Source organism: Tarenaya hassleriana, unplaced genomic scaffold (genome assembly GCF_000463585.1).
Source record: "Tarenaya hassleriana unplaced genomic scaffold, ASM46358v1 Cleome11, whole genome shotgun sequence".
Classification (NCBI taxonomy): domain Eukaryota; kingdom Viridiplantae; phylum Streptophyta; class Magnoliopsida; order Brassicales; family Cleomaceae; genus Tarenaya; species Tarenaya hassleriana.
In genome coordinates, this window is record NW_010961290.1 from 251,878 (window position 1) to 278,089 (window position 26,212).

Here is a 26,212-nt window from a genome sequence, read left to right on the forward strand (position 1 = left end):
TTAACATAAAAAAGCAAAATATAACATTCACTTTTATTTTTGTTGTTTTTGGCCTTTTAAATATTCCATTTTTTACTTTTACTTTATCTTTCACCAAAAAAAAAAAATCTTCGCCCTTCAAACATGCCAAAAAAACGAAACCGAAATAGAGGGGAAAAATTATCACATATTTTATCCCCATCACCCAATATCATACAATAACCTCGACCAACTTTCTATACAAAGTTTCTAAACATAAAAACATTTAAAACTCGTCAAAAAAAAAAACCAACGATAAAATTGGCTCTGAACGTGTTTTTTTCCCCCCAACGACGTCCCCAGTACGTAAAACACCATTATTACAGGGTTCACCCCTTTGTTCTGATGATGGTGATTGTACCCCTCCCTTGGGTTTGGATCCTCGTAAGAGCCACGACGGCTTTCCCCGAGAGACCAGGACCGTGAGCCGACACGCACGGCCGATATGCGAAATCTCCGACCGGATGACGAACCGGCCGAGTCGGCGGCATCAGAATCCTCTCGTTTATGTCGTTTAGGGTTACGTCGTCTTCTCCACCTCCCGGTTTCACCAATGCAAATGGATACACCACTCTCTTCTTCGTCTTCTTATGCTCGTTATTCCCTGTCAGATATATATAATTAAAAATACTGTGGACCGTGCTTGCAATATCTTACTCGTAAGACTTGGTTTATTAATATCGAAACGGTTACAAATGCTGAGACAAGATCTACCAGTGTATGAGGATGTTGGTTCCGGAGACACTTTTGGATAAACAGGAGATTTTTCTTGAACAGATCTGTCGGAAGAAGACGACGAGTTCGGAGATTCGAAGATGACGTCAGAGAATGCCTCTTCGACGTTCCCCATTCCACTCTTATGTTCATCTACACACATACATGCATGCAAGGCGAAATTATTTAGATTTCATATAATGTAATCATAACGAAAATAAAAAGTGCATTAAGATCGAAATTATAAATACGACCAAGTATATAGAATACGTGGAATGTCCAGCACCATATATAATACAGAGTAGGTCTCACCTGCAGCCAACTGACTATTCATGCAACTATAATTGCCAGACAGGCCCCAGTTGTTCTGCAAACATTTCCAAAATCAGCGGAATAAATTTAATTATCCAACTAATCATTCAGAAAAAAGATTGTCTATAAACACATTTGAAAATATGAATGATTATTGAAATAGAAGAAAAAAAAGACCTGTGAAATATCGTCCAAAAATTTGGCTTGATCATCGACGCAGAACGAAAGACGTCTCCGTTTGTGTCTCTCGCTGAACTCGATCAGTGCGTCTTCCAAGTAGCCGGTGGAGACGTCGGAGAATTCCATCTCCGGCGACCCAAAAATCTGCTCCGGCGATTCTTCCACGGCGTCACAAGTATCTGCAATTGATATAATCATGCATAACATGAACCCTACCCAAACAATATCCACGTATATATAGGCACACATTAATACAAACGTGTGCATATACATGCATGCATGTACATATATATGACCCATCAGATAAATTTCATCAAACGGCAAACGACACAGATCTTGACAATGCAACAACTATACATTAATTATACTTCATTGACGTATGGTCCTGCGATATATATATATATATATATATATGTATGAACCTGTAGGGAAGTCTTGTTGGAAGACTGATCCGAGGTTGGGGAGATCCCATGCGGGGAGGGATGATGATGACGAGTAGAGAAGCTCACTCATGTTTTCAGTGCTGCTTGTCGGATTTTGTGCTGAATGTTTTTGGGATTGTGAGAAGCTGTGGATGTGGATGTGGCTGCCTATTTATTTTGGTGGGTTGTGCATAAAAAGCAAAAGATTTAAAAGAAGAAGAAGAAGAAGAAAACAGGAAATTTGAAAAAGAGAAAAAAGAAATGGAGAATTTCGGAAGGTGAAGAAGAATTAGCACTCGTTCAGTCAACGTAAAAGAAAAAAAGATAAAGATCAATATAGGTTGGTAAATGTGTGCTCCTCGGGATATGGGATATTTGTAATATGTAAAAAGTAATTTACTATCATAGTTTCAAACTCTCACGCCTAGGGGTAAATAAATAGAGATGTAAGTTTGGGGTTTTCTCAAGGAGTGCGATTCATTCTATAATTTTTTTTTACCATTGCTTTCGTGTGTATTGACATATCCTTTTTATATTGTGCAATTTGTACTGCCCTTTGTTTTCCTAATGCACTCTCTCATGAACCCGAGGCTATATAATTCGATCAAAGGATCTGACAAATGTATATTATCATACCCTAATACGAAAAATTATAAAGTATTGTTTGGTTTCCATTAGAAAATATGTAAAATTAGTATTGATGTTATCGTATAATTAAATTTTGTATCAATATAAAAAAACCCTAAGTGTCCATGTAAATATAAAAACAGGACGAATGTTTGAAATGGTGTGGGGTTGGGTGTTTGGGGGACTGAATTATAGCTAAAGGTTACGATATCATATCATGCTGTCCGTGCTCCTGCGTATGACCGATAGAACATATCGAGAAATTTTATATTATAAAAAATAAAAAATTGGAATTGTGATGTGAACTTTAAAAAGCTGTGATTAAAATAAAAATAAAGTTATTTGGCTGTGGTAAAAAAAAAACGACATGCTTTTTACTTCATGAATCAGAATTGTGGAACAGTAAGCAAATTTACAGCCTCAATTATATTTAACGATTTTAACTGGTTGAGTTTATTGAGAAGTTTAATTATGACAACGATGGAAGTCATTGAGTCAATCATACCATGCAGGATTGATTTTATGCGTAAAAAGAAATACACGGCGATAATTTTATGACGTAAAATTTGAAAAAAAAAACACAAATGATATATCAATACAGTAATTTCAATTGTATCATTTTATCTTTTTTTTGGCCTAACAGGATATATCATGCAAGCCGAAAGATTACCATGTCTTCAGAATTAAAACTTTCATATATTTGTTTATAAAATATTTTTTAAACCAAAAAGTCATGCATGAGGGAAATTCAAAATGGCAGCTTTTTTTTATAATTAAAATTGTAAGTTATTTTAAATATTTATTTATTTTATTTGTATATTGATTTTGATGTGGCGAACAGCCGTTTCTTCTTTCGGATGCTTTTGTTTTCCTTCATGTCTTCTCCACTGTGGGGTGGGTCATATTACATCTTATCACGTTTACCCTCTTCCATTTTCATCAGACTTTATTATAGCCATATGTATGTATATATATATATATATATATACGTATATATTTCCAACCTTGTCGCGGTCAATTTAAAATATATATTGCTTAGAGTTATATAATTCAAATACTAACACAAGACATGAGAAAATCTGTTACGTGGCAAATATTATTTATGGAATATATAAAGATTCCACTAAAAAAAAGATATAACATTGTTCTCATAAACATATACTAATCTTAGGGTTTGGTTAGGTTGTGTATATATCATATATGTGAATTATGTTTATTTTTGATAGGCACAGCCGGGATTTGAATATATGGCGGGCCTGGATGTTGGTCGGACCCTTTTCTTCAAACCGGGTTTTGAACGGTCCACTCAATTAATTAGAAATTTAATTTTCTTAATCAGAGTTAGCCTTTAATATCGAATGAAATTGATTATTTCTTTATATCCATAACTTGCGAGAAGATTGTGTGCTATATATTACTGTGCTGTTATTGTTATATATAATATAATGTATTACATCGTCGTGATATTTTTTTTTCTTGGCCTTGCATTTAGAAACTGTGCTATTAGATTTACTTTTACCGATATAAAATATTTATATAATATTTTGAAATATGCAATGATTAAAGTTAACACTCTATTAAATAATTATCTTGGTGAATATTTACACCTTGGAAATTATAATACTATATTAATCATACATCATTTATTTGTCTGTTTCTGGGTTTTGTTCGGTTGTTCATCCAACGGTGTGAAATTGTCAATGATGGCTAATCAAACGGTGATGATTGATTTAAATTGGGCCTGTGTTGAAGATCTGTCTGCCAACCACTTGGCTCCATAGATTTTAATATTCTTTGGCCCATGCAGAGTTGGATTACACGTCACCATCACTAATTGCATTTGTCAAAACTCCGCCACGACCCCTAACCTTTAAGTACATTTACATTATTTCTCCATACTTATTTCTGTGCTGATTACCCCCCACACCTGCTGCATGTCAATTGTATAGTTTGTTTCAAGGGTAAGCCGAATTGTATGAAAATATTAAGGCCCATTGGGTGTAAACAAAGAAGAAAAACCAACTAGTAAACCGACCCGTTTTTTAAAAACCCGAAAACCCAAATTTCCTGCGGTTTTCGATTTTTTTTTTTAAATTTTAGAAAAAAAAGACACCGCGGTAGGCAACCCTAAGTGCTTGCTCTGTCTATGTCACTGTTCTTCCTCGGGAGGGCCAAGCCGTTACTTCTATCGTCTTTTACATTTCGTTGCCAAGCCTGCTTTTCACCTCTTCGTCTACCGTCGCGCTCGTTTCACGCGACCGGAATCATGGTACGAGAAGAAATGTCCGATAGTTTCTCCACGGAATTATTGTTGAATTATTGAGATTGTTTGTCGTTTCCCCTGAAAGAATTGATTGATTGTTTTTGCATTCAATTTGTATTTGAAATTCGCAGTCGGAACCGGAGAAGAAGATCGAGACGGATGAGGACCTCGAGCGGAAGAAGAAGAAGGAAGAGAAGGTTTGACTTCTTTCCTCTCATTATCTAAAACAATCGTTTTCCCGGTTGAAATCAATGTAGCTACGTAGTTTCTTTAGGGCTCGTTCCGAATGAGGTTTGTTGTTGGTAGATTTTGACATGTGAACATTGGCTTATGCGCAACCTAGTTTCGCGAATGCTTAGGAAACATAGAACAGTGATTCAGTTGGCTATGGCGGGCAACTGTCCGATCGAGCTTCACCTTTGAAATGCTGAAATTGCTTGTCCATTTGGACGATATGAGAAATGGATGCTGGGATGTGGTCGGAACCGAATCCTACTGAATTGGGGAAGTAGGAAGAAAGATTGTTAGTTTTTACTCTTAATAGTGGCCTGTGAAGTTTTCATGGACTTTGTATGCTTGGGTTTGACTTTTAAGTTCTATGTCGATGTTCCTTCTGGCTGTTTATTTGTACGTATTACCTTAGTACCTGAGAGGAATTATTTAGATAATATCTTATGGAATCTCTACATTGCTTTTATGAAAACGGTTTATGTGTATTGTCATATAGGCCAGGGAAAAGGAGTTGAAGAAGCAGAAAGCTTTGGAGAAAGCAAAGCTAGCTGAACTGAAGGTAATCTCTAACTATTTCACCAATAAGGCATTTCAGAATTGCCTGGCATATGTATTTACATGTGAATGTTGTCGCCTTGGAATTAGAGGAACGGTTGTGTTTCTTAACTTTCTTTCCCAGGCAAAACAAGCAAAAGATGGCACAAACGCCCCTAAAAAGAGCTCAAAGAAGAGTGCAAAACGGGATGCTTCAGAAGATAATCCGCAGGATTTCGTGGACCCAGAAACTCCACTTGGTGAGAGGAAAAGACTCTCTGCACAGATGGCAAAACAATACAGTCCTGATGCTGTAGAGAAATCGTAAGTCTGACGAGCTTTTTATTACACAAATCTTCGAAACTAGTTCACATTTACGTCAAATGCAATATGTTTTCCCTGGATAATCTTTCTCTTTGGTAGGTCAGGTGGTATGCATGGTGGGAAAAATCTTGCTTTTTCAAGGCGGACTCTAAGAGTTCCAAGCCACCCTTTGTTATTGTATGCACCCTGTTGGACTCTTGAATCTCTTGCTGTTCTGAACAGTTAAATTTTTTTATGCTTTACTTGATTACTGAAGTTTGCTGCGATTATTACTTGAGGAAATCCGTGGTTTTGAAATTATTCATGCTAGTCTGCATGGTACTCCAACACTTATTTAATCTCTATGCTTCTATCTGCAGGTGCTTCCTCCTCCAAATGTTACTGGGGCCTTGCATATTGGCCATGCACTAACATCTGCAATAGAGGTTTCTTTAGCGTACAGTCTGTTCTTTTACTCAGTTATTGGTCCTCCCTAAGCTCACTGACTTGTAATTTGCGGATGCAGGATACAATTATTCGTTGGAAGAGAATGTCTGGTTATAATGCTTTGTGGGTACCCGGCGTTGATCATGCTGGTATAGCTACGCAGGTTAGTTTTATCAGTTTTGATTAGTTAGGTTTCTTTTAGCATATATATACGTAACCTCAACTGAATCTCATGTTCTACGCTATAGTGTTATTTTTTAGCCTTTTCTTAACCACACATTTCCAATTGATTTCTTCGTTTTCCTGCATGCTTGTGGAGATTTGCCGTTTTACACTACTTGTTTCAGATTTTCCTTCCTAGTCATTTTGACTTTTGGAATCATAATGGCAGCTGATCACAAGGATCTTCTTTGGTTTTATTGTAGGTTGTGGTTGAGAAGAAGCTTATGCGTGAAAGGCATATGACTAGGCATGACCTTGGCCGTGAAGAATTTGTAAAAGAAGTGAGTTGAAAATTAAATACGCTCGCAAACCCTTTTTTTTCCACTCTTTATTTTAATTAATGAAATCTCTCATGATTATTTATTTGTTTTAAAAAGGTGTGGAAGTGGAAGAATGAGTATGGTGGTACAATTCTAGGACAACAACGTCGTTTGGGAGCTTCTCTTGATTGGTCCCGTGAGGTAAACATTCTGCGATCATTTATTGCATGGACAGCTTAAAGCAATCTTCAGTTTCATCGCTGTATACTTATTTGTAGGTTGGCCATTTTCTCTTTACTCAGTGTCAGCTATCCATCTTATAGATCTAGTTTCTGTCTATAAATTTGTAGTGTTTTACAATGGACGAGCAAAGATCAAGGGCTGTCACGGAGGCCTTTGTGAGATTATACAAGGAAGGGCTTATATATCGGTAAGCCTGAAGTTAGACTTGTAGTCAAAATGTAAGCTTTTAGCTATAGAATCACTACTTTGAAAATCCAAGGAAAAAGGATTAGAACAGAATTGTAAATAGAAAAACCTTCAATTTTCTGGTTACTTACAGAACCAACAAAATAATAATAATTTATTCCAAATAAGAGGACACCTAACTTGAAACTATGCCATGAATTTTGCAGGGATCTTCGACTTGTTAATTGGGATTGTATCCTGAGAACTGCCATATCTGATATTGAGGTAACTTAGTTAGTTTATGGTAGCTCCTACGGTTATTGGATATCATCCTTCTAACGTGGAGTCTGATTTACTTTCATAGGTTGATTATACTGACATCAAGGAACGAACTTTGCTTAAAGTCCCTGGCTATGAGAAGCCGGTTGAATTCGGTGTTCTTACTTCTTTTGCCTACCCTCTTGAAGGGGGTTTGGGTGAGGTTGTTGTAGCTACTACTAGGGTTGAAACCATGCTTGGTGATACTGCTATTGCTATTCATCCAAATGATGTGAGGTACAAGCATCTTCATGGAAAATTTGCTATTCACCCATTTAATGGAAGAAAACTACCGATTATTTGTGATGCAATACTTGTTGATCCAGAATTTGGTACTGGTTGTGTTAAGGTACGAGCTAGTTCTTTTGTTTTCAGATGCTATGTTCTTGCTTTTTATAGTTATATTGCCATCTCAGCTTTACTTGGTCTCTTTCTTGTAGATTACTCCTGCACATGACCCCAATGATTTTGAGGTTGGAAAGCGCCATAATCTGCAATTTATAAACATATTCACGGATGATGGAAAGATCAATACCAATGGTGGACCTGAGTTTACAGGGATGGCCCGCTTTGCAGCTCGTGAAGCTGTTGTTGAAGCTCTTGAAAAGAAGGTATCACGTATTCTTCAGGAGGTTTTGTCATCAAATGGGTGCATCCCATGTATTGTCCTCAGCTTTGCCTTGGTTTCAACATTTTGCCGAATATTTTATGCAGGGACTGTACCGAGGTGCCAAAAACAATGAAATGAGGCTTGGGCTTTGCTCGAGAACCGGCGATGTCATTGAGCCTATGATAAAGCCTCAATGGTATGTCAATTGCAGCACTTTGGGGAAGGAGGCTCTCGATGCTGCTATAAATGATGAAAACAAGAAGCTTGAGTTTATTCCAAAGCAATACACAGCAGAATGGAAAAGGTTATTTTCTAATTGTCTAAGCTTTGACGCATTTCACGTGTATACTTCTGTAGATGTTTAAGAAGTTTTACAATGATGGGTATTACAGGTGGCTTGAGAACATACGGGACTGGTGTATTTCAAGACAGCTTTGGTGGGGCCACAGAATTCCAGCATGGTATGCCACCCTAGAGGATGATCAACTGAAAGAACTTGGCGCATACAGTGACCATTGGGTTGTTGCTAGAAACCAAGAGGAGGCTAGAAAAGAGGCTGCTCTTAAATTTGCTGGAAAGAAGTTTGAGCTGTCTCAAGATCCCGATGTGCTTGATACATGGTTTTCTTCTGGTCTCTTCCCATTATCTGTTTTGGGATGGCCAGATGAAACTGATGACTTCAGAGCATTCTATCCAACATCTGTTCTTGAAACTGGACATGACATTCTCTTCTTCTGGGTTGCTCGTATGGTTATGCTGGGAATGAAACTAGGAGGCGATGTTCCGTTCAGCAAGGTATGCAGTACTTTTCCTTTTAGAAGCCATGTTTTGATTTGTCACTGATACTTCTGTGCCATTAAAACGTTTATGCTGTAATTCAGGTTTATTTGCATCCTATGATACGTGATGCACATGGGCGTAAGATGTCAAAATCTCTTGGAAATGTAATTGATCCTCTTGAAGTAATAAACGGGGTAACACTCGAAGGCCTTCATAAGAGGCTAGAAGAGGGTAACTTGGATCCAAAGGAGCTGGTTGTTGCCAAAGAAGGGCAAGTGAAGGATTTTCCAAATGGTATCCCTGAATGTGGTGCTGATGCTCTCCGTTTTGCACTTGTCTCGTACACAGCTCAGGTACTGTATATCCACCCCTACGTAGACCATGTTATTTGCACCATAAATGGGCTAACTCGTAAACTAATCAAATTACTTTGCATCATTTTTCTAGTCTGATAAAATAAACCTGGATATCCTACGAGTGGTTGGTTACCGTCAATGGTGTAACAAACTATGGAACGCTGTCAGATTTGCAATGATGAAGCTTGGCGAGGGTTACACCCCTCTGCCAACTCAAAACCCTGAAACCATGCCATTCAGTTGCAAGTGGATTCTTTCGGTGCTGAATAAGGCAGTAACAAAAACAGTGGAATCCTTGAATGCGTATGAGTTCTCGGATGCAGCCAACACAGTGTATGCATGGTGGCAATACCAGTTCTGTGACATATATATCGAGGCGATCAAACCTTACTTTGCTGGTGACAACCCAGCATTTGCCTCGGAGAGGGTGCATGCTCAACATGCTCTCTGGGTGTGTTTGGAGACGGGTTTGAGACTACTCCACCCATTTATGCCTTTTGTTACCGAAGAATTATGGCAACGATTGCCCTCACCCAAAGACTATCAAAGGGAGGCTTCTATCATGATCTGTGACTACCCATCTACTATGGAGGTCAGAAGATTTTCTATGGACTTGTGAGTAACCTATCTTGGTGGGTTCCTAATATCTTGTTTTTTGACCCACAGAACTGGACAAATGAAACGGTGGAAACCGAAATGGAGACCGTTCTGGCAACTGTCAGATCTCTTAGGGCTCTCAGAGCGGAGCTGCTGGAGAAACAGAAAAATGAAAGGTTAGAGCATATGAACCAAGTGCCTTTGAGTACGACACTGCGACTAAAACTTTGTTTCGACACTTAACAGTCTAAACTGCAAATTTTTTCTACGGAAGAAACAGTTTCAGTTTCCCACTGTAATTCTTTGCAGATTACCAGCCTTTGCTCTATGTGAAAATAACTCAACATCAGAAATTGTTAAATCCCACGAGTTGGAGATCAGAACCCTAGCAAACCTATCATCCTTGGAGGTGCGTGAAATGGATACCATTCTTTTTTCTTCCTTCCTTATGTTTCTCTCATATTACCATGCTTTTCTAACTTGTTTATAGCTTTCCAACAGGTTCTGTTAAAGGGAGAGCACTCGGCCCCGGCTGGATCTGCAGTCGAGACAGTGAATGAGAACCTCAAGGTCTATCTCAAAGTTGATGGAGCCATTAATGCAGAAGCTGAACGAGAAAAGATCAGAAACAAGAAGGACGAGATTCAAAAGTAAGCTTGACCAACGATGGACAAATATTATAGAAATTTGTTAGGGAATGATCTACAGATTAAAAAAAAGTGATCTACAGATTCTAATAATATTCATGCGAGATTCTAATATCGATGCTGTGTTCATATTGTTTTGGGTTTGATCAGGCAAACAGAGAAGTTGAAGAAGATGATGAGCGTGAATGGGTACGAAGAGAAGGTCCCTGCACATATAAAGGAAGAGAACGCCACTAAGCTCACCAAGCTTCTCCAAGAATTCAATTTCTTTGAGAAGGAGAGTGTGCGTCTTGACGCAGAGACGACGGCGTCAGGACAACACAACAGACCCCCAATGTCGGAGGATGACAGAAACATATAAGAGTCGAGTTAAAGCCTCGAATCACGAAGATTTTGATTTATGAGAGAAAAGGGTTATTGCACAATTTGGAAGGTTTTGTCCTTTCGATTCTTTGTCCTATTTATAGACTGACCAGTTTTGTTGCATTGTAAACCGTACAACTCAGTGTTGTGGGTCTTTTGTCTTGGGTGATGTTTAATTACAGGGATCATTATCCGTCTGGAACAGAGGTTTCTCATATGATAAAAAGAAGAAGAAGAAGAGGGCTCATTTCATGTATTCTATAACTTTTTATTACGCGGGAAAAGTCAAAATTTTATTACATCGCAGTTATATATGGATCTCTGGATAGAGCACCATTCAAAGGTTACTCCTCTCAAACTAAATAGTAAATAATCTCAAAACCCCCGAACAACCAAAAAAAAAAAATGAAATTCATTATTTTAAAATAAGATTTTAGGAAATGAAAACCTGGGGGAAGAAATGCAGCGAATTATCCCCATTTAATCAATCAGCAGATCTTGTTCTTGTTGGTGGCCTTCTTGTCCTTGTTCTGTACAAGCTTCTTCCAATAGGCAGTGACCTCCCTCTGCGTCTCCTCCGCCGTCTTCTTCACAAACCCGTTAACCTTTCCGTTAACATCTCCGTTACCATTAGCCATCTTGGCGTGGACCCTAGCGGGGAGAGTGTCGAGCTCGTGAAGGACCTTCTCGATGTCGAGAACGAGCCTCTCGGCCAGAGTACGCGAGAAATCTTCCCTTATGACCACACGCAGGACGGTGACGTGCTCAGCGTCAGCAGGCATAGTGTAGGCCGGCACTATCCACCCGAACCTACGTAAAGTCTCGGCCACCTCGAACTCATTGTGACGGCTGTTGTCCTTGAGCGAGAACGCCACCAGCGGAACTCCGTCATCTTTCGATTCGATCTTGAAACGTCCCGTTTTCTCCAGTCCTTGCTTTAGGACCATCATGTTGTCCCTACAGTTCTCCATCACGTTCCGGTATCCCTGTAAGAAAACGGCACTTACGGTTAAGGGTATTATGGTCATTTTATATACGCGGAAGGATGTCTTGGATTACACACCTCGTATCCAAGACGGATTAGCTGATAGTACTGAGCAATCACTTGGCTCGAGCCTGAAACATGCGTAGAATACACGAATGTTAACGAAGAACTATAAGGAATTAGTCATTGTAAGTTTGTAGTGATTCATATATATATATATATATATAATATATATGACATGGATGGAGTAATTAAGAAAATGACGACAGTGATACCTTTGGAGAAGTTGAGGGTGAAGGTAGGTTGGTCGGAGCCGAGATAGTTGATGTGGAAGATGAGTTCTTCGGGCAAGTCGGCTTTGCTCCTCCAAATGACCCATCCGATTCCGGCGTAGACCAGACCGTACTTGTGTCCGCTCACGTTTATGCTCTTCACCAGCTCTAACCTAAAGTCCCATTCCAGCTCCGGATACAAGAACGGCGCTATGAACCCTCCACTCGCCGCGTCCACGTGTATCGCTGTATCCCATCTGCCATAATATTCACCATTTATATCATTTCATATATATCTATACACACGCGTACATATGGAGTTATTCTCATGTGTATATATAAATATACGTACCCTGTCTGCTTGTTCTTTTCTAGGAGGAGGTCATTGAGGCGCTTGACATCTTCGAACTCGCCATTGAGGGTCGAACCGAGAATCGCAGCTACGCATATAGTGTTCTCGTCCACCATCTCCACGGCCTTGACCGGGTCCATTACGTAATACCCTTCTCTCAGTTTCACTTCCTTCAGCTCCACCTCGAAATACCGTGCAAATTTCTCCCAGCAAACCTGATTTAACCGAACCGGATTAATCCGGTCTGTTTGATTTTGGATATACACACCAAGAGACAGGAATCCGGTTTACCTGGACGTTGGCTCCGGTCACGATGTTAGGCTTGTCGTAAGGAAGGCCTTGAGCCTTGCGTTTGTTCTGCCACTTGCGCTTGAATGCCAAACCGGCCAACATTATTGCTTCCGAAGATCCCACCGTCCCGACTCCGACCGCGGCCTCGCCTTCACCCAGCGGCGCGTTGAACATACGCGCTATCATATTCACGCACCGGTTCTATCCATTGCAACACATATAACAATTATTATTATTTTTCTAAATGGGTCGTTCTTAATCATAACCAAGAAGTAAAAAAAAAAAGGTGTGTTGAAATTTATAATGTGAAGAACCTGGAGCTCGGTGGTGACGGGGTACTCGTCCATGTCGACGTAGTTCTTGTTGACGGAGTCCATGATGAGCTTATCGCACTCAGGCTCCATCCATGTCGTCACGAACGATGCCAAATTCAGTCTCGGGTTCCCATCTAACATTAGCTCGTCGTTTATGATCTGGTACGCTGCTTCTTTCGGTATCGAATTCTCCGGCATCTTGAACCTGGTCGGTTTATATATATATACAATTAGATTCTTTAATCCATCAAATATCATACACCAATTGTATATAATTCAAGAACCAATATATATGATGGAAACAAGAGAGTGGCTTGATTGAGTTATGTATGTACCGTGGAAGAGAATCGCGAACGTAGCGTGAAGCGAACGTGGAATGGACCGACACATCGGACTGCGAAGCTGTCTTAGATAAAACCATCTTACTTTCTGTCTCTCTTACACACACAAAAAAAAAAATCTTGATCTTTTTTTTTTTCTGTTCTTGGATGAAGAATGTGGAAGAGATGGGCATCGGCTTTATATAGTGGAAGGGGCTTGAACGCGAGCCTAAACGAACCTTTCAGCGTTTGAAACGCGATTTGACAAATCCTCCGTCTCTTTCCTTGGCAGTTCCCACCCACGCGACTTTTCATTGATTATTTATTTGTTCGTTTTGATTGATTGATTTCTCGGTCGAACAAAGTCTAATGCGGAAAGTCCAAAACCGACAATCATGCTTATAAATTTTGTTGTTTTGAAAAAGGTTCAGGTATGGGAATTATTACTATTATTAGAAACAGGCTTAATTAAAAATATATTTACAAGTATAATTAAATCAGGTCCTAGGCTTTATATAATTGATAGACCGCGTCAAAAGATCCCCACTTGCCTGCTTTCAAAACTACGAAAGCCGTCGTTTATGAAACATCCAACCAAAATAAATAACATCAATTATGTCCGAATTACGTTAACAAATGCATACTATAATTTTATAATTTTACTTTTTCTGCTTCTCCGCATGCGACATAGAGGGTTAATCTATTCGACGATTGATAATTATTAATTCAAAATGTTATATAAATTATTCTCACCTTCTCAAAAAAAAAAAACGAACATATTCTTTAATCGGACAAAACCAAATTCAAAGAAAACAACAGATCTATAAACTGAAAAGTCGTGGTTGTAAATAATCACGAATATTGTATACAAGGCGTTTTGTGCAAGCACCTTTGAAAATAGGTTTATCTTCTTTATTTTTATATGCGGTTCATGTGTCGGAAAACCCTTGTTAAGGATAAAAGTATATCCGATTATTGAAGGCAAACCTGAGTAAAATTCGATTCCGTAAAAAATAAAAACGAATAATTAATTAAAGCAAAATCCCACAGATTTCTGGTTTTTTTTTTTTTTTGCGAGGATGGTCTGAATTATTTGTTTGCGCGTCCAAGTCAGAGGAGACGGTTTGAAAATTAATCATTCCATTGGGAAAACGCAGACGCGGCGAATATCTCTCTCTCTCTCTCTCTCTCTCTCTCTCTCTCTCTCTCTCTCTGTCACCGCCAATTACGGGTCTTTATACACAGTTGCCATATTGGTTAATCCTTTATTCTTTGCATATATAAACATTTGACCCATGCGTCATCGTGAATAAGCACTAGAAGCGAATGCGCCAATTAATTTACAAAAATGTAAATAATATTCATTGGTCCAATGGGCTGAACGAGTTTCATTTGAATGGGCCGCGAATATAACGCACGTGATGTGCATGCGCCGTTGCACTCTCTCACCTGCCGGTTTGTATAATTTCCTGTTGTAAATTACATTTTTAATAGGCAGTAGGCTTTTTTCCCCCCTCTAGACCCTTTTTTACCGCATGATGTGATGATATTATTCATAACTTGTTTTGTTTATTCAGGTTATATACATGACTTGCGGCTTAGGCAGAAGAAGATTAAATAAATTCCTTAATGGGCTTTAATTTAGGCCCATTTAAAATCCTAATCCGGCCCGGCTAACATGCGCTAGGTCCCAGTGCTGCGACGAAGCTGAAGAAATCCAAGGGAAAAAAAGGGGAAAGAGTGCGTGTATCGGGGTTTGGGATCGATCGCGAGGCAACGACAATGGAGGTTCCAGGTTCATCGAAGAAGATGATCGCCACGCAGGCGGAGATGGTGGAAGCGAAGGTCCCGCTCTCTTACAGAGACCAGTGCGCTCATCTCCTGATCCCTCTCAACAAGTGTCGTCAGGCCGAGTTCTACCTTCCCTGGAAGTGCGAGGACGAGCGGCATGTCTATGAGAAGTGCGAGTACGAGCTCGTCATGGAGAGGATGCTTGCGATGCAGAAGATCCGTGAGGAACAGGCCAAGCAGAAGAAGCACCAAGCGAGTGGCGTTCCTCTCGGCGCAAGAACCGCTAATGCTTAGAATCAGTCTCCGATCAACCGTTTCTGGTTTACCGGGTGAGTGTATTGCTTTCAAGATTTTGGATTTAGGGTATTGATTTAGCTGCCCGTTTTCAAAATCAGGTCTTTTGTGGTCGTTGTCTGCGAACCTGGGCATTTTGGTATCGATCTTCTGGGTGATTTGATGGAATGCATTTTCCTCTGCTTCAGATCCTCGTGTTCTTCGTATCTATTTTAGGTTTTGGTTCAGAATTGATGAGATTGTGTGCTCGGTCGTGAATTGTCAAAGGGTGAACTCTGATTGGACATTTCCCTTCTTTGTAACACCAAATGAGGAATACCAATATTTTACCCCTCTGCTAAGTATTATCGTTTTGTCTTACCAAGGAGCCAATGATGCAATTCCTTTTGAATGGATTTCCATTTCGCCCGATCCAAAAACCACCCTGCTGCTTGAAAAATACCTGTTGTTGTTTGCCCTTCTATGGTTTTGCCCTTGTGTCAAGAATCGAAACACCCCCTGGCGTCAGAAAGTATCCCACCATTTAGCCCAGTGACCCCTATCTGCATTTTGTAGTCTCTGTCAGTTTTAGATGAAATGTCGTTGCCTCTCTGTTTAAGAGAGTTTTATGATTACTCTTGTTGTTCATAGTGTATTGTTTTTCCCCTGCAATCATAGGCACTTGCGTAGTTTTGTCATTGTTGTGATGGAAATAACAACAATATTTTGCTGGTAAAAAGAGCTTGCTATCTTGCTAACCAGACTATACCCATTTTTAAACTGGCCAGCCCAGGAAACTATAATTGATTTTCAATTAGGTCTCGTTATAGAAGGATCATGTTATTTTGTAATTGTTATCCAACAGCTGCTAGGTGTTTTTTTTGCCTGAAACAGGCAAGTAAGAAGACTGTTCCAAAGCTGTCAGAATTCCTCTCCTTTGCCCATCTATTTGGGTATGTGATGAATGTTTAGAAATCACAGAGTTCACAGCACTCGACACATTCTGGTCCAGTTTCCTTGTCTGACCAGCTCATGCTTAGTTGCAAAACCTGGAGTGTTCCTTCTTGGAAGACTCTGCAACGGATGTAATTATGAATAGGTGGAATATATATATAGGATACAACACAGCCGGGTGATGATGTAGAAAGATTCTCTGATGATTTTTTCTCCATCTCATTGAGTACTCTACCCAGTACCCATGTACTTCCTCTCTCACAATATGCATATATGTTCAACTTCTTCTTTACCCATTTTCTCCATTGCTATGATTGCTGCCATTTGTGTTTTTCATTGTATGTATGTACCCAGCTTTGGTCTGAAATTTCACAACGTGTGGTGATTGATTTCACACCAGCTTTTTATTCTGTCCTAAAATTCTTGCTTTGAATGATCTGGGCAGGGAAGGGGACACTGAGCTCTGGAGAAGTGGGGTTGCTTTTGCTTCTTTCTTGCTGCTAGTGATTAAAAATTGTTGGTACACTGCCATCAGGTGTATGTATGTTCAAGAAGATTCTCCATCTCTTATCTTTTGAACTGGTGATGTTATTTTCGAAAATAAATCGTAACCCATCAACGATTCACATGCCTTGGTATCGGTTTCGATGATGTAAAACCTGGAATTTGTTGAATCTCCAGCCAAGCCCGGGAATTTGTTTGCCATATTTTATTGCAGGTTTCGTTCATCTCAAGAAAAAAAAAATGGCAGGTAGATTAGATATGGAGAATTTTTACAGTGGGTCAAGACTCAATAGTTGTTCTGTGTTCTCAAATGATGTTTTGGCGGTAGAAGAAACAAGTTACTGGACATATGCCATAAGAGTTACTGTATCAGACAAGCACAGGGTTTGGGTATGCATTTGCAGGCATGCCATGGAATGGCCATGGCAATAGTAAGTTTTTTTTTTAAAAAAATTGAGAATTGATTATTTATATGTCACGAGAATCCAACGCCTGTACCTGTCGAGTACGTGATATAGATGCGTTGAATTAAGCAAAATCGGGATTATAATTGTATTTTTAAAAATTCTGTGAAAAATCGAATGAAATGATGTTGGCATGGCATTCGTGGACGTGGACAACCCCCTCGTCCATGCATTGATTTATCTCCGTATTTGGAAGAAAAAAAATATTACAAATAAATAAGGCCCTCTTTTGTCGTGTATGTGAATATGTATATATAGGTGTATTTTTTTTTATAGGATTTGTAATAGTTAAAATTGAAACGAATAAATAGTATTGAAGAAAACATAGGAAGGAAGGTGATTTGGGCAAAGACAAATAACATCAGATTAGATTGGAATGAAAGTTGTAGTGAGGGAAACATATCAAACCTAATACCGATCTTCCTAATGAAAGTCAAAGGTTGTTTGGTCCTACGTCCCCCCCCCCCCATTAAATAATAACATCCTTTTTTTTTTTGCAATGACCCTTTACTGTTGCACATTGTATTAAATTATAATTATTTACTTGATTGATTCGTGTTGTTTTCAATGTTACTAATTTATTTCTCATCAAAATCACTTTTAACCAACTCTCCTGAAATTCCCTTTTCTCTCCTTTTGATTTTCTTCATGTATATTCTCTTTCTCAAGGCGTTTTTCTCCCTCGGGGCTTTACAACTTCCTGTTTGTGATTGCATGTGATATGATTGATACCTTTATTAATTTACAATGTCACACAAAGTAAAACTGAAAAAAATACACGAGATTTTTTCAACGATTAATATATATTCATATTTTTACATTCCAATGAAAAATTATTCCTCTTATAAATCAGTCTTTACCCGATTTACAAATCCTCATCAATCCTCGAAGCAACAAGACATTCTCTTTGTACTTTTGTCCACAAAAGAAACACGGTTTCGTCAAAATGTAACAAGGAGAAGAGTTTTACGTGGATTCTGCTTCCAACTAGTTGAACTTCATCATCATCATCATCATCATTCCTCTCTTGCATTTAATTGCATTAAAAGCCCTTTTTGATACTGAAAAAATTTCACTTGTCCTGTTTCGGCAGATGAAATCAAAATCTTGAATGATACAGTCAACGAAAAGTCAGACTTGAAATGATGGTGTGGGCATATATATATCCAACTTCCCTATCACCATACACACTCACACACACAATGCGATTTTATTTTTCCTGCATAAGCCTTTATAGTCTCCACAGCCTTTTGGCGTTTTTCCAGGATCTTGCTTACTTTTTTTTTCCTTCTTGTTTTTTATTATTATTATTATTATTATATATATATATATATGTGTGTGTGTAATGGTTTGGCTTAATTTAATTAATCTTATTTTCCGAGATTTTACATGGATAGATAAGCTTTTAGGTGTAGAGTGAAAATGTTGAATGAGTGAAGGAAAAAGGCAAAGCCTATAATCTTTAATTTCCACGACATTCGTTCGACATTAATTAGGTACCATCGTGAGGGGGAAAAAAGGTCCACGTTGTATATTTTCTATGTGGACAAAGTTTTTTTTTGTGCTGTTGCATGGTGTCGAAATTCTTTCAAAAAGGCTTTAAGACCTTAGATTACGTAGAAAAATGACGATCCATATCAAATCAATACCGACATGACGAGTTTGGCGCAGCTTTCATCTACTATCAAATTGAAGAGAAGACACCGATTAATTAATTAATTGATTAATTAGTGGGCTTGTGGTCAATGGAATTGAACAGCAGAAACGAAGTCATGTGCATGTGCATGGGCATGCATGCATGCAATGACATCTTTGAAAATTAATTAAACCGGTTTGGTTAGTGAAGACATTTTGCTCTCCACCGGCCTAGCCTACTTCAAGAATTTTCCTGGAATTTTCTTCTTTTTTATTATTTTATTATACATGTCATGGGATCCAAGGTAAATATTTCTCAACACATGATATATAACTATAGATATGCATAAAAACCTATATATATATAAAGAGAGAGAGATAGATTCGCATGGGCAAAACAAAACAACTTGAAGATTTCGTGTTCGGACACGTTTCTCGTGGATGGTTTATCACGTCGTAGAAACTCAAAGACAAATTAAATGGGCGATGTACATATAACATATATGTATGCGATGTACATATTAACATATACGTATACTAAAAAACAAAAACAATATTTGGATACGTTATACTTGATCATGAGCACGCGCGAACCTTGAAGTTTGATGAACTTAATTTGATCGTTCTTGCCAAAGATTTGTTGGCAACAAAGAAGAGAGGAAACATCCGGAAAAAAGCAAAAGCCTTGGGGGTAAGGAAGAATAATATATATATATATATATATATATATATATGCATGCATGAATTTATGATTATTATTGAGAAGGGAGAAAAAAAGAGAGAGAGGGATGGCATAATTAGGGCATGAAGTCAAAAGGGTGGTCCAATGCGTACAAAGCGTAATGAAGGACCATAAGAACATGTGAATTATAGAAGCAGAAGGTAAATAATTCACAGCCCATAAAGAGAATTTTGGAATATGATAGCATCCAAAAGGTCAAAGCATAGTTGTTAGGTCTTCTTTTCTTTTTTTTTTCCTTTGCCTTGGTATTGCAGACCTTGGTGAAAAATTAATTACTTCCATTCGTAATCGTATAGTAAATTTCAACACGACAAAAACATCCCAACGTGATATATATATATATTTCAAATACTAAGATTTTTTTTTTTTAAATTTCATAAAAAATAATTCAATCAGAATGAAATTAGAATCGGATATTTTAAGTTATTATTCGATACAAGGTTTTTTTAAAAAAATACTTTTCAAGTGTTTCAAAAATCTAAACATGTTATCGGTTTTTCAAATGCAGATACGTAACGATAATATTCTATCAATTTTATTTTATATATCGAAAACCATTTTGGTCAATATTTGAGATTATCGAATTTTCAACAATGTGTATACGAAAAAATACTATTTGAAAATTATTTAATTGCATGTTTCGTTTAAGAAAATAAATAATAAGGAAAAAAAAATATTCCAGCTGGTTAGAGTGAACTTATACATGTACATATTCACACATATGTACATGTGTCATGTGTGTATGTAATGGAAGCATAGATATACATGATTCGTCGAGAAGCATATAAAAGAGACAAAAGGAATAGATGGAAAAAGAAAGAGCCATCTTTTGGAAAGGGCAAAAAGCAAAGCAGAAATTTTGCTCTTTTAATCCAAACGAAAGCGAATCCTCTCTGCATCTCCATTAGGGTTCTTTTTATTCTCCTTCTTCCTCCGCAGAGGCTTTCTGGGAAAAAAAAACTTTTTTTTTTGTTGTTGTTGAGGAAAAACAAAACCTTTTTGGTCATCATCAGACATACGAAAGATGGGTAGATGTGGAAGGAGCAACGTTGACGGTAACGGTAACGGAGTGAGACAGTACGTACGGTCTCCGGCGCCTCGCCTGAGATGGACGCCGGAGCTCCACCGTTGCTTCGTTAACGCTGTTGATTCGCTCGGCGGCCAACACAGTACGCATCTCTCTTCCCTCTCGTCATCATCATGATTCATGACTTTATTTCATCGTCATGATCATATATAAAACTTTGAATCTTCATGCGTGTGAATGAAACAGAAGCGACTCCAAAACTTGTTCTTAGGATGATGGATGTGAAGGGACTGACCATTTCACACGTCAAGAGCCATCTCCAGGTTTGTCTAATGACCACACCCAGCATTTGTCCTATTAGTTTGTTGGTTATTCTTCATTACTGTTTGTTTCGTATATACACACACACGCATGTGTATGTATATACTCTTCTGAATTTTCCCCTTAGTTTCAAATGATTTCCAAGTTATAACATTGTCTCTTCTTTTTGTCTTCAGATGTATAGAGGATCTAAACTCGCTTTGGGAAAACAAGGTAATCTTTTTTTTTTTTTTTGCATATGTATATACACACACACATACACATTCGCCTAAAGGTTACGGGGCAAATGTCTTTTCTGTAATATTAACAACAAAACTGTAATGCACAGTTTATATCATGTATCAATAATGGTCGTCATGTAATGTTATGATTCATCCGACAATTACCATATATATATATGTATGTATAGCTTGGTAAATTGAAAACAGAAAATGGGGTATATATGCATGGTAGTATACATGCCTTTTTCTTCCACATAATAAATGTTGGGTTCACTGTTAATATTTGTGGACAGTGGAGAATTCTTCGCCGAGAAGAAGACAAGACGACAGTGGCGAGGAACACGACAACTGGTCTGTACACACGAGGAATGATTGTCATTTTGGCTCACAACCCTATCTTTCTCGACATTCTTCTCCTAGGTATTTCATTTCTTACTTCTTTTTCATCTTTTATTTCACAGGAGATTAATTCATTAGTTTCACATGAACTACCGTTATTCTAATACGTGCCGGTCTCCTGGATCTCAAAAGATAATCTTTTCCCCCATTGTCAGCATGGGCATGTTTATATATCCTCTTTGTTTCAACTTCAAACGTTTTAAAAAAAAAAGTTTTTTGAAAAGGAAAAAGGAATACTGAGGCTATATCCTCTTTTCAAGACTGGAAAGATATGATATTTTTTTCTTCTGATAAATCATTTAATGTGGTTTGGAAAAGCAATCATACAGTTTTGTCTGTATACAAATTGTCCTCTTTGAAGCAGAGGAAGGGCAGACCAGAGGATGATGAGTGTTTCGGCCTGTGAGGATGAAGAAGAAGTTGATGATGATGATGATGATGATGCTGAGCTTCACTTGAATTTGAAAATGGACAATCGAGGGACAATGCCCCATTCCTTCATATTTCAATCTCGCTTCCTCAAGGTACATTAAAGGAAATCATTATCAGAAGAGTACATACTCAATACACACCATTGAACTGTGGTTAATCAAACTAGCTGATTATTGATAAACCCCATCTCTCAATCAGACCCATAATAATCTATTCATCGTGATAAATCTGTTTTCTTTAGGTTCAGAACCCAGAAGATGAGAAGATCAACTGGGAAAATACCTGGCGGGAACACGAAGAACGCAAGGAGGGAGAAGAAGAAGAAGGAGAATTCTCAGAATGTGAATTATCTTTATCGCTCTCATTGAACCATCGTCGCCCATCTTCACGGAGAAGCAATGGATCATCCTCCATCAGTGAATCAAGCGAAGCATTCTCCTCTTGCTCTGCCCCCTTCGTCTTCAAGGATTGCTCTGCGTCTTCTTCGGCTCAGCAACAAAATCTCAACTTAAATCTCTCGATCTCTCTCCTTGGTAGCTGAAAATTTTATCATAGATTAGTGCAATAGATTCAGATTCCTTTGGAACCCCCGATCGTGTTCTCTGGGATTCTAGATTTTTCTCAGAGCGAATTTTGTTCGGATGGTGGAAGCAAAAGTCTCAGCCTTTGTAGCAAACAAAACCCAGTAAATGGCCAAACCATGATGGTTATATTACACTGGAGAGAAACATAAATGCGAAAACTTTTCATGAATAAACCCCAAAAACCATTCGAATGGTGATCAAAGATGAGAGAGGATGAGTGTCTGCTTATCATGAAGATGATGGACGCTGCTGCTGCTGCGGATTGTGATGAAGGTGGCGTTGATACGAGGACCTGACTTTGGATTCGAGCAACGAGACGTATCGATCGAGAATGGAGGTCACTGCCTCAAAATCCGTCACCTGTTTCTCGATGGCCTCGATCTGCCGAACGTATTCGTCGAGACCACCGCTTTTGGATTTCATCTGCTCGGCGAAAACCCTAAGTCCCGCTGCGACATCGCCGAAGTCATTATACTCCGCCGCAACTCTCAGATTCATCTTCTCCACCAAATTGAGTAGATTGTTCGTTCCCTATCGAGATTCACAACGAGAAAAAAAATTTATTTTCAGATCCAGGAAGGTGAAATTGGTACTGGAGAAATTACAATTTCGGATTTCTCACCTGAAGCTCCGATTTCACCATACATGATACGTTCGTGAAGAGATCGTTAAGAGAGTCTGCTAGATCGTCTCGATCCTCCGCCATGGCTTAGCCGGATGAAATCCCAATTCGCGATGGAGAAGAGAAGCTGGTGAGAGGATGAATCGTTAAAACGCAGCGTTTTGGTGAAGTGAAATAGAAAATCTAAATTCAATTTTTTTTTTCTGTCGGCGTTACGTTATTTACTTTCCTCAATCAATTTTCGCAACCGCTTCTCCTGAATAAACAAATTAAAGAAATGTTGGGAATGGTCGGGGTGGATGAATCTGTCGCACCGAATCGGTTCGAGGTTTCAGACTTCGAAGTCCGACGCTCCGTCCTCCTCCTCCGGTAGCTCCGCTGCCGCTGTTTCTCCCGTGATGTCGTCGGGTTCCGGCCCGATCCGCCGAGTCGCTCTCTTCATTGCCGCCATCTCCATCTCGTGCTTCGTTCTCTACAGAGCAGTTGATTCCCTCCAGATCGTCCGTGGCTCGTCGCCACCTTCGTTGTCGTTCTTCCCTCGGATTTTCCCGTCTTTCGATTTTTCTTCGCCTCTGGTTAGTTTCACTTCTCTAGCTTTTGGGCTCATCGCTGCTTTCTCCGGAATTTGATGTTTGGAAATAGTAAAGTATGATTCAAAATCTGGAGATTGATTTGTTATCCATGGACGTTCGCTAATGTTTATTACAATCAATTCGTATGTTGATCTTATTATTATGGATCACTGAACCTGTAAAATTTAGAAATTCTTGTTTCCATTCTCACCAGTTCCAAGCTATGAAATGCATTAAATTGGAACATTGACTTATAGCCTCGGTGGTGCTCGAAGCTGCATCAGATTAGTATTGTGAGCTGAAGTCATTGTTTGTTTCTGTGATTTGATGGTGATGCGGATCTCAGTTTCAAAATTGTCTGTAATAAAAGAACTCGGAAATAGTACCTTAACTTTTGTAATCTTTAGTAGGATCATTTCTGAAGCTTCAGGTCTCTGATTTTTATCTGCATGTACATAATCTTGCATTTTTTGGCCTTGTGTTCCCATCTCTTTCGGTTTTCGCCAGATTGTACCTTATGGCGGTTAATGCTTGTGCCAGGATGAGGAACCTAAACTTGAAGATGTTCTGCATAATGCTGCCATGGAAGACAGAACAGTCATTTTGACGACTTTGAATGAAGCATGGGCGGCTCCAGGATCTGTTATCGACCTTTTCTTGGAGAGTTTTAGAATGGGGGAAGGAACACGCAAACTTTTGGACCATTTGGTGATTGTTGCTTTGGATAAGAAGGCATTTTCTCGTTGTCGGGCCTTACATAGGCACTGCTTCTCTCTAGTCACTGAGGGAGTTGATTTTTCCCAAGAGGCCTATTTCATGACCCGGTCGTACTTGAAGATGATGTGGAGAAGGATCGACTTCCTGCGGTCTGTTCTTGAGATGGGATATAATTTCGTTTTCACGGTAAGTTCTTGTGGCATCGTTGTTATAAAGCAGACGCATACTGGTATGGTTATCAGAGTTCAATTTCCCAGATCTTAGATTAGCACATCAAGACACATGAATACTAGCACTGACATGTTATAGGATTACGGATCACCACCTTATGTTATACATATGGCTTGGTTCTATTGAATGATCTGTTTGCTAGTTTCCCTTTCCAGGATGCTGATGTGATGTGGTTCAGAAACCCGTTTCCACGGTTTTTCAGATATGCGGATTTCCAGATTGCATGTGATCATTTCCTTGGAAGATCAAATGATATACAGAACAGACCAAATGGAGGGTTTAACTTCGTTAGGTCCAACAACCGGACTATATTGTTCTACAAATACTGGTATGCTTCACGACTAAGGTATCCTGGGTATCACGACCAGGATGTCCTTAACTTTCTCAAGACCGAACCCTTCATTTTCCGCATTGGGCTGAGGATGAGGTTCTTGAATACCGTCTATTTCGGTGGTCTGTGTGAACCCAGCAGAGATATGAATCTAGTTTGCACAATGCATGCGAATTGCTGCTATGGTATGGACAGTAAGCTTCATGATCTAAGAATCATGCTTCAAGACTGGAGGGATTTCATGTCTCTGCCGCTACATCTGAAACGATCCTCGGGTTTTACATGGACGGTCCCTCAGAACTGCAGGTACTGCACCCTTTGGTGACATTCTCTCTAAGATTTTTTAATTTGTCGCAGTTTTTGAAACCGATTCGTCAATGGTCATATGAATGTTAAATGTTTACAGTCTCGATTCTCTCCGGCATTATGACACCGAGGATGAAGAAAGTGACCCACCAGAAGCATCACAAGAAGACTGAAGTTATATTACTGTTCACAGTCCTGAAAAAATTCCCACAGAGAGAAGGAATCGGAAGGTAAGCTGTATTCGGTCGGTCGTTTTCTCTAAAACAAATGGTGGGAAATGACATGTTTCCTGTCCTAACAGGCAGGCTTCTCGGATTTGACGTCTTGAGAACCGCAAAAATTCCGACAGCTGTGTGCGGTTTTGGGACATGTGGATATAAGTCCTCATGTAATGTAAGTAGCTGGAGAGGGTGTTATTATGTGGTTTTCGTTGCCATCTCCGGTGGTAGAATAGTTATTCAAAAACTGGGTTTAGCATAAATTTGTCTAATTGTACTTTATCTTATACTTTGTATGTTGAAATCATTTAATTCTATACAAGACATTAAGAAGAGGGCCACCAAGAGCTTTTGATATGTCCAAAAATTGGATTGCGGTCCATTTCTACTAAATTAGTCGCTCGGATCAAAACGACGACACGTGAAAATTACTCATTTCTGAGACGTGATAATCGTCGTGGGACCCATGGAATGGAATGGACCGAATATCAAATATGATCACGTTAAAAATTAAAATCGAATGATTCCATTACAAAATATCTGAAATTCTAACCCACTTGAGATTTGTCTCTGGATGAAGGTTATTATTGTAAATTCGTTACGACTAAATTTTATAGTATTGTTGCCAATAACTCAGTTCAGGAAAATAGCCACAAAAAAGAATATGGATACTTGGCATTTTCCCAATTCGAATTTTTACGAGTAAAAATGAAATTCGTAGC

At 38.8% G+C, this 26,212-nt stretch overlaps 7 protein-coding genes and 1 long non-coding RNA gene across 10 annotated transcripts; 4 read left to right on the forward strand and 4 right to left on the reverse strand.

Annotated features, from left to right (window-relative positions):
- Positions 1 to 146: 146 nt before the first annotated feature.
- LOC104805107 (protein XRI1) lies at positions 147 to 1,879 on the reverse strand. The gene is made up of 5 exons (XM_010529536.2): positions 1,647 to 1,879; positions 1,222 to 1,403; positions 1,045 to 1,099; positions 733 to 885; positions 147 to 622 (listed from the first exon to the last, which is right to left on the reverse strand). Exons 1-5 carry the CDS (start codon positions 1,735 to 1,737, stop codon positions 348 to 350), a joined length of 756 nt encoding a protein of 251 aa, XP_010527838.1. The 5' UTR covers positions 1,738 to 1,879; the 3' UTR covers positions 147 to 347.
- Positions 1,880 to 4,383: 2,504 nt separating this feature from the next.
- Positions 4,384 to 10,868, forward strand: LOC104805109 (valine--tRNA ligase, mitochondrial 1-like). The gene is made up of 21 exons (XM_010529538.2): positions 4,384 to 4,542; positions 4,668 to 4,733; positions 5,264 to 5,326; positions 5,447 to 5,625; positions 5,730 to 5,802; positions 5,985 to 6,050; positions 6,131 to 6,214; positions 6,477 to 6,554; positions 6,651 to 6,734; positions 6,884 to 6,963; positions 7,169 to 7,226; positions 7,306 to 7,608; positions 7,700 to 7,870; positions 7,974 to 8,173; positions 8,262 to 8,664; positions 8,751 to 9,002; positions 9,097 to 9,597; positions 9,672 to 9,778; positions 9,912 to 10,011; positions 10,104 to 10,252; positions 10,400 to 10,868. Exons 1-21 carry the CDS (start codon positions 4,420 to 4,422, stop codon positions 10,608 to 10,610), a joined length of 3,351 nt encoding a protein of 1,116 aa, XP_010527840.1. The 5' UTR covers positions 4,384 to 4,419; the 3' UTR covers positions 10,611 to 10,868.
- LOC104805108 (glutamate decarboxylase 4) lies at positions 10,860 to 13,300 on the reverse strand. Its single transcript, XM_010529537.2, has 7 exons — positions 13,162 to 13,300; positions 12,827 to 13,031; positions 12,513 to 12,713; positions 12,222 to 12,436; positions 11,873 to 12,126; positions 11,676 to 11,728; positions 10,860 to 11,598 (listed from the first exon to the last, which is right to left on the reverse strand). The coding sequence occupies exons 1-7, from the start codon at positions 13,245 to 13,247 to the stop codon at positions 11,101 to 11,103; spliced, it is 1,512 nt and encodes a 503-aa protein (XP_010527839.1). The 5' UTR covers positions 13,248 to 13,300; the 3' UTR covers positions 10,860 to 11,100.
- Positions 13,301 to 14,859: 1,559 nt separating this feature from the next.
- On the forward strand, positions 14,860 to 16,869 carry LOC104805110 (NADH dehydrogenase [ubiquinone] 1 beta subcomplex subunit 7-like). Its single transcript, XM_010529539.1, has 2 exons — positions 14,860 to 15,266; positions 16,610 to 16,869. The coding sequence occupies exon 1, from the start codon at positions 14,929 to 14,931 to the stop codon at positions 15,229 to 15,231; it is 303 nt and encodes a 100-aa protein (XP_010527841.1). The 5' UTR covers positions 14,860 to 14,928; the 3' UTR covers positions 15,232 to 15,266; positions 16,610 to 16,869.
- A 3,457-nt stretch (positions 16,870 to 20,326) lies between these two features.
- Positions 20,327 to 22,533, forward strand: LOC104805115 (putative Myb family transcription factor At1g14600). 2 transcript variants are annotated; one of them, XM_010529542.1, is made up of 6 exons: positions 20,327 to 20,678; positions 20,783 to 20,859; positions 21,034 to 21,070; positions 21,372 to 21,498; positions 21,839 to 22,001; positions 22,151 to 22,533. In XM_010529542.1, the coding sequence occupies exons 1-6, from the start codon at positions 20,534 to 20,536 to the stop codon at positions 22,448 to 22,450; spliced, it is 849 nt and encodes a 282-aa protein (XP_010527844.1). In that variant the 5' UTR covers positions 20,327 to 20,533; the 3' UTR covers positions 22,451 to 22,533. The 2 variants fall into 2 exon arrangements, with proteins under 2 accessions (XP_010527844.1, XP_010527845.1); XM_010529543.1 differs by having other exon boundaries at positions 21,842 to 22,001.
- On the reverse strand, positions 21,746 to 22,284 carry LOC104805114. Its single transcript, XR_770437.1, has 2 exons — positions 22,192 to 22,284; positions 21,746 to 21,991 (listed from the first exon to the last, which is right to left on the reverse strand). It is a non-coding gene; the product is annotated as an uncharacterized LOC104805114 (long non-coding RNA).
- A 21-nt stretch (positions 22,534 to 22,554) lies between the features above and the next one.
- LOC104805112 (biogenesis of lysosome-related organelles complex 1 subunit 2-like) lies at positions 22,555 to 23,289 on the reverse strand. The gene is made up of 2 exons (XM_010529541.1): positions 23,116 to 23,289; positions 22,555 to 23,024 (listed from the first exon to the last, which is right to left on the reverse strand). Exons 1-2 carry the CDS (start codon positions 23,197 to 23,199, stop codon positions 22,722 to 22,724), a joined length of 387 nt encoding a protein of 128 aa, XP_010527843.1. The 5' UTR covers positions 23,200 to 23,289; the 3' UTR covers positions 22,555 to 22,721.
- A 28-nt stretch (positions 23,290 to 23,317) lies between these two features.
- Positions 23,318 to 25,847, forward strand: LOC104805111 (uncharacterized protein At4g15970). Of its 2 annotated transcripts, XR_770436.1 has the most exons (5): positions 23,318 to 23,690; positions 24,228 to 24,590; positions 24,791 to 25,272; positions 25,373 to 25,502; positions 25,574 to 25,847. XR_770436.1 is itself a non-coding variant. In XM_010529540.1 (4 exons), the coding sequence occupies exons 1-4, from the start codon at positions 23,415 to 23,417 to the stop codon at positions 25,443 to 25,445; spliced, it is 1,194 nt and encodes a 397-aa protein (XP_010527842.1). In that variant the 5' UTR covers positions 23,318 to 23,414; the 3' UTR covers positions 25,446 to 25,847. The 2 variants fall into 2 exon arrangements, 1 of the variants encoding a protein (XP_010527842.1); XM_010529540.1 differs by having other exon boundaries at positions 25,373 to 25,847.
- Positions 25,848 to 26,212: the final 365 nt, after the last annotated feature.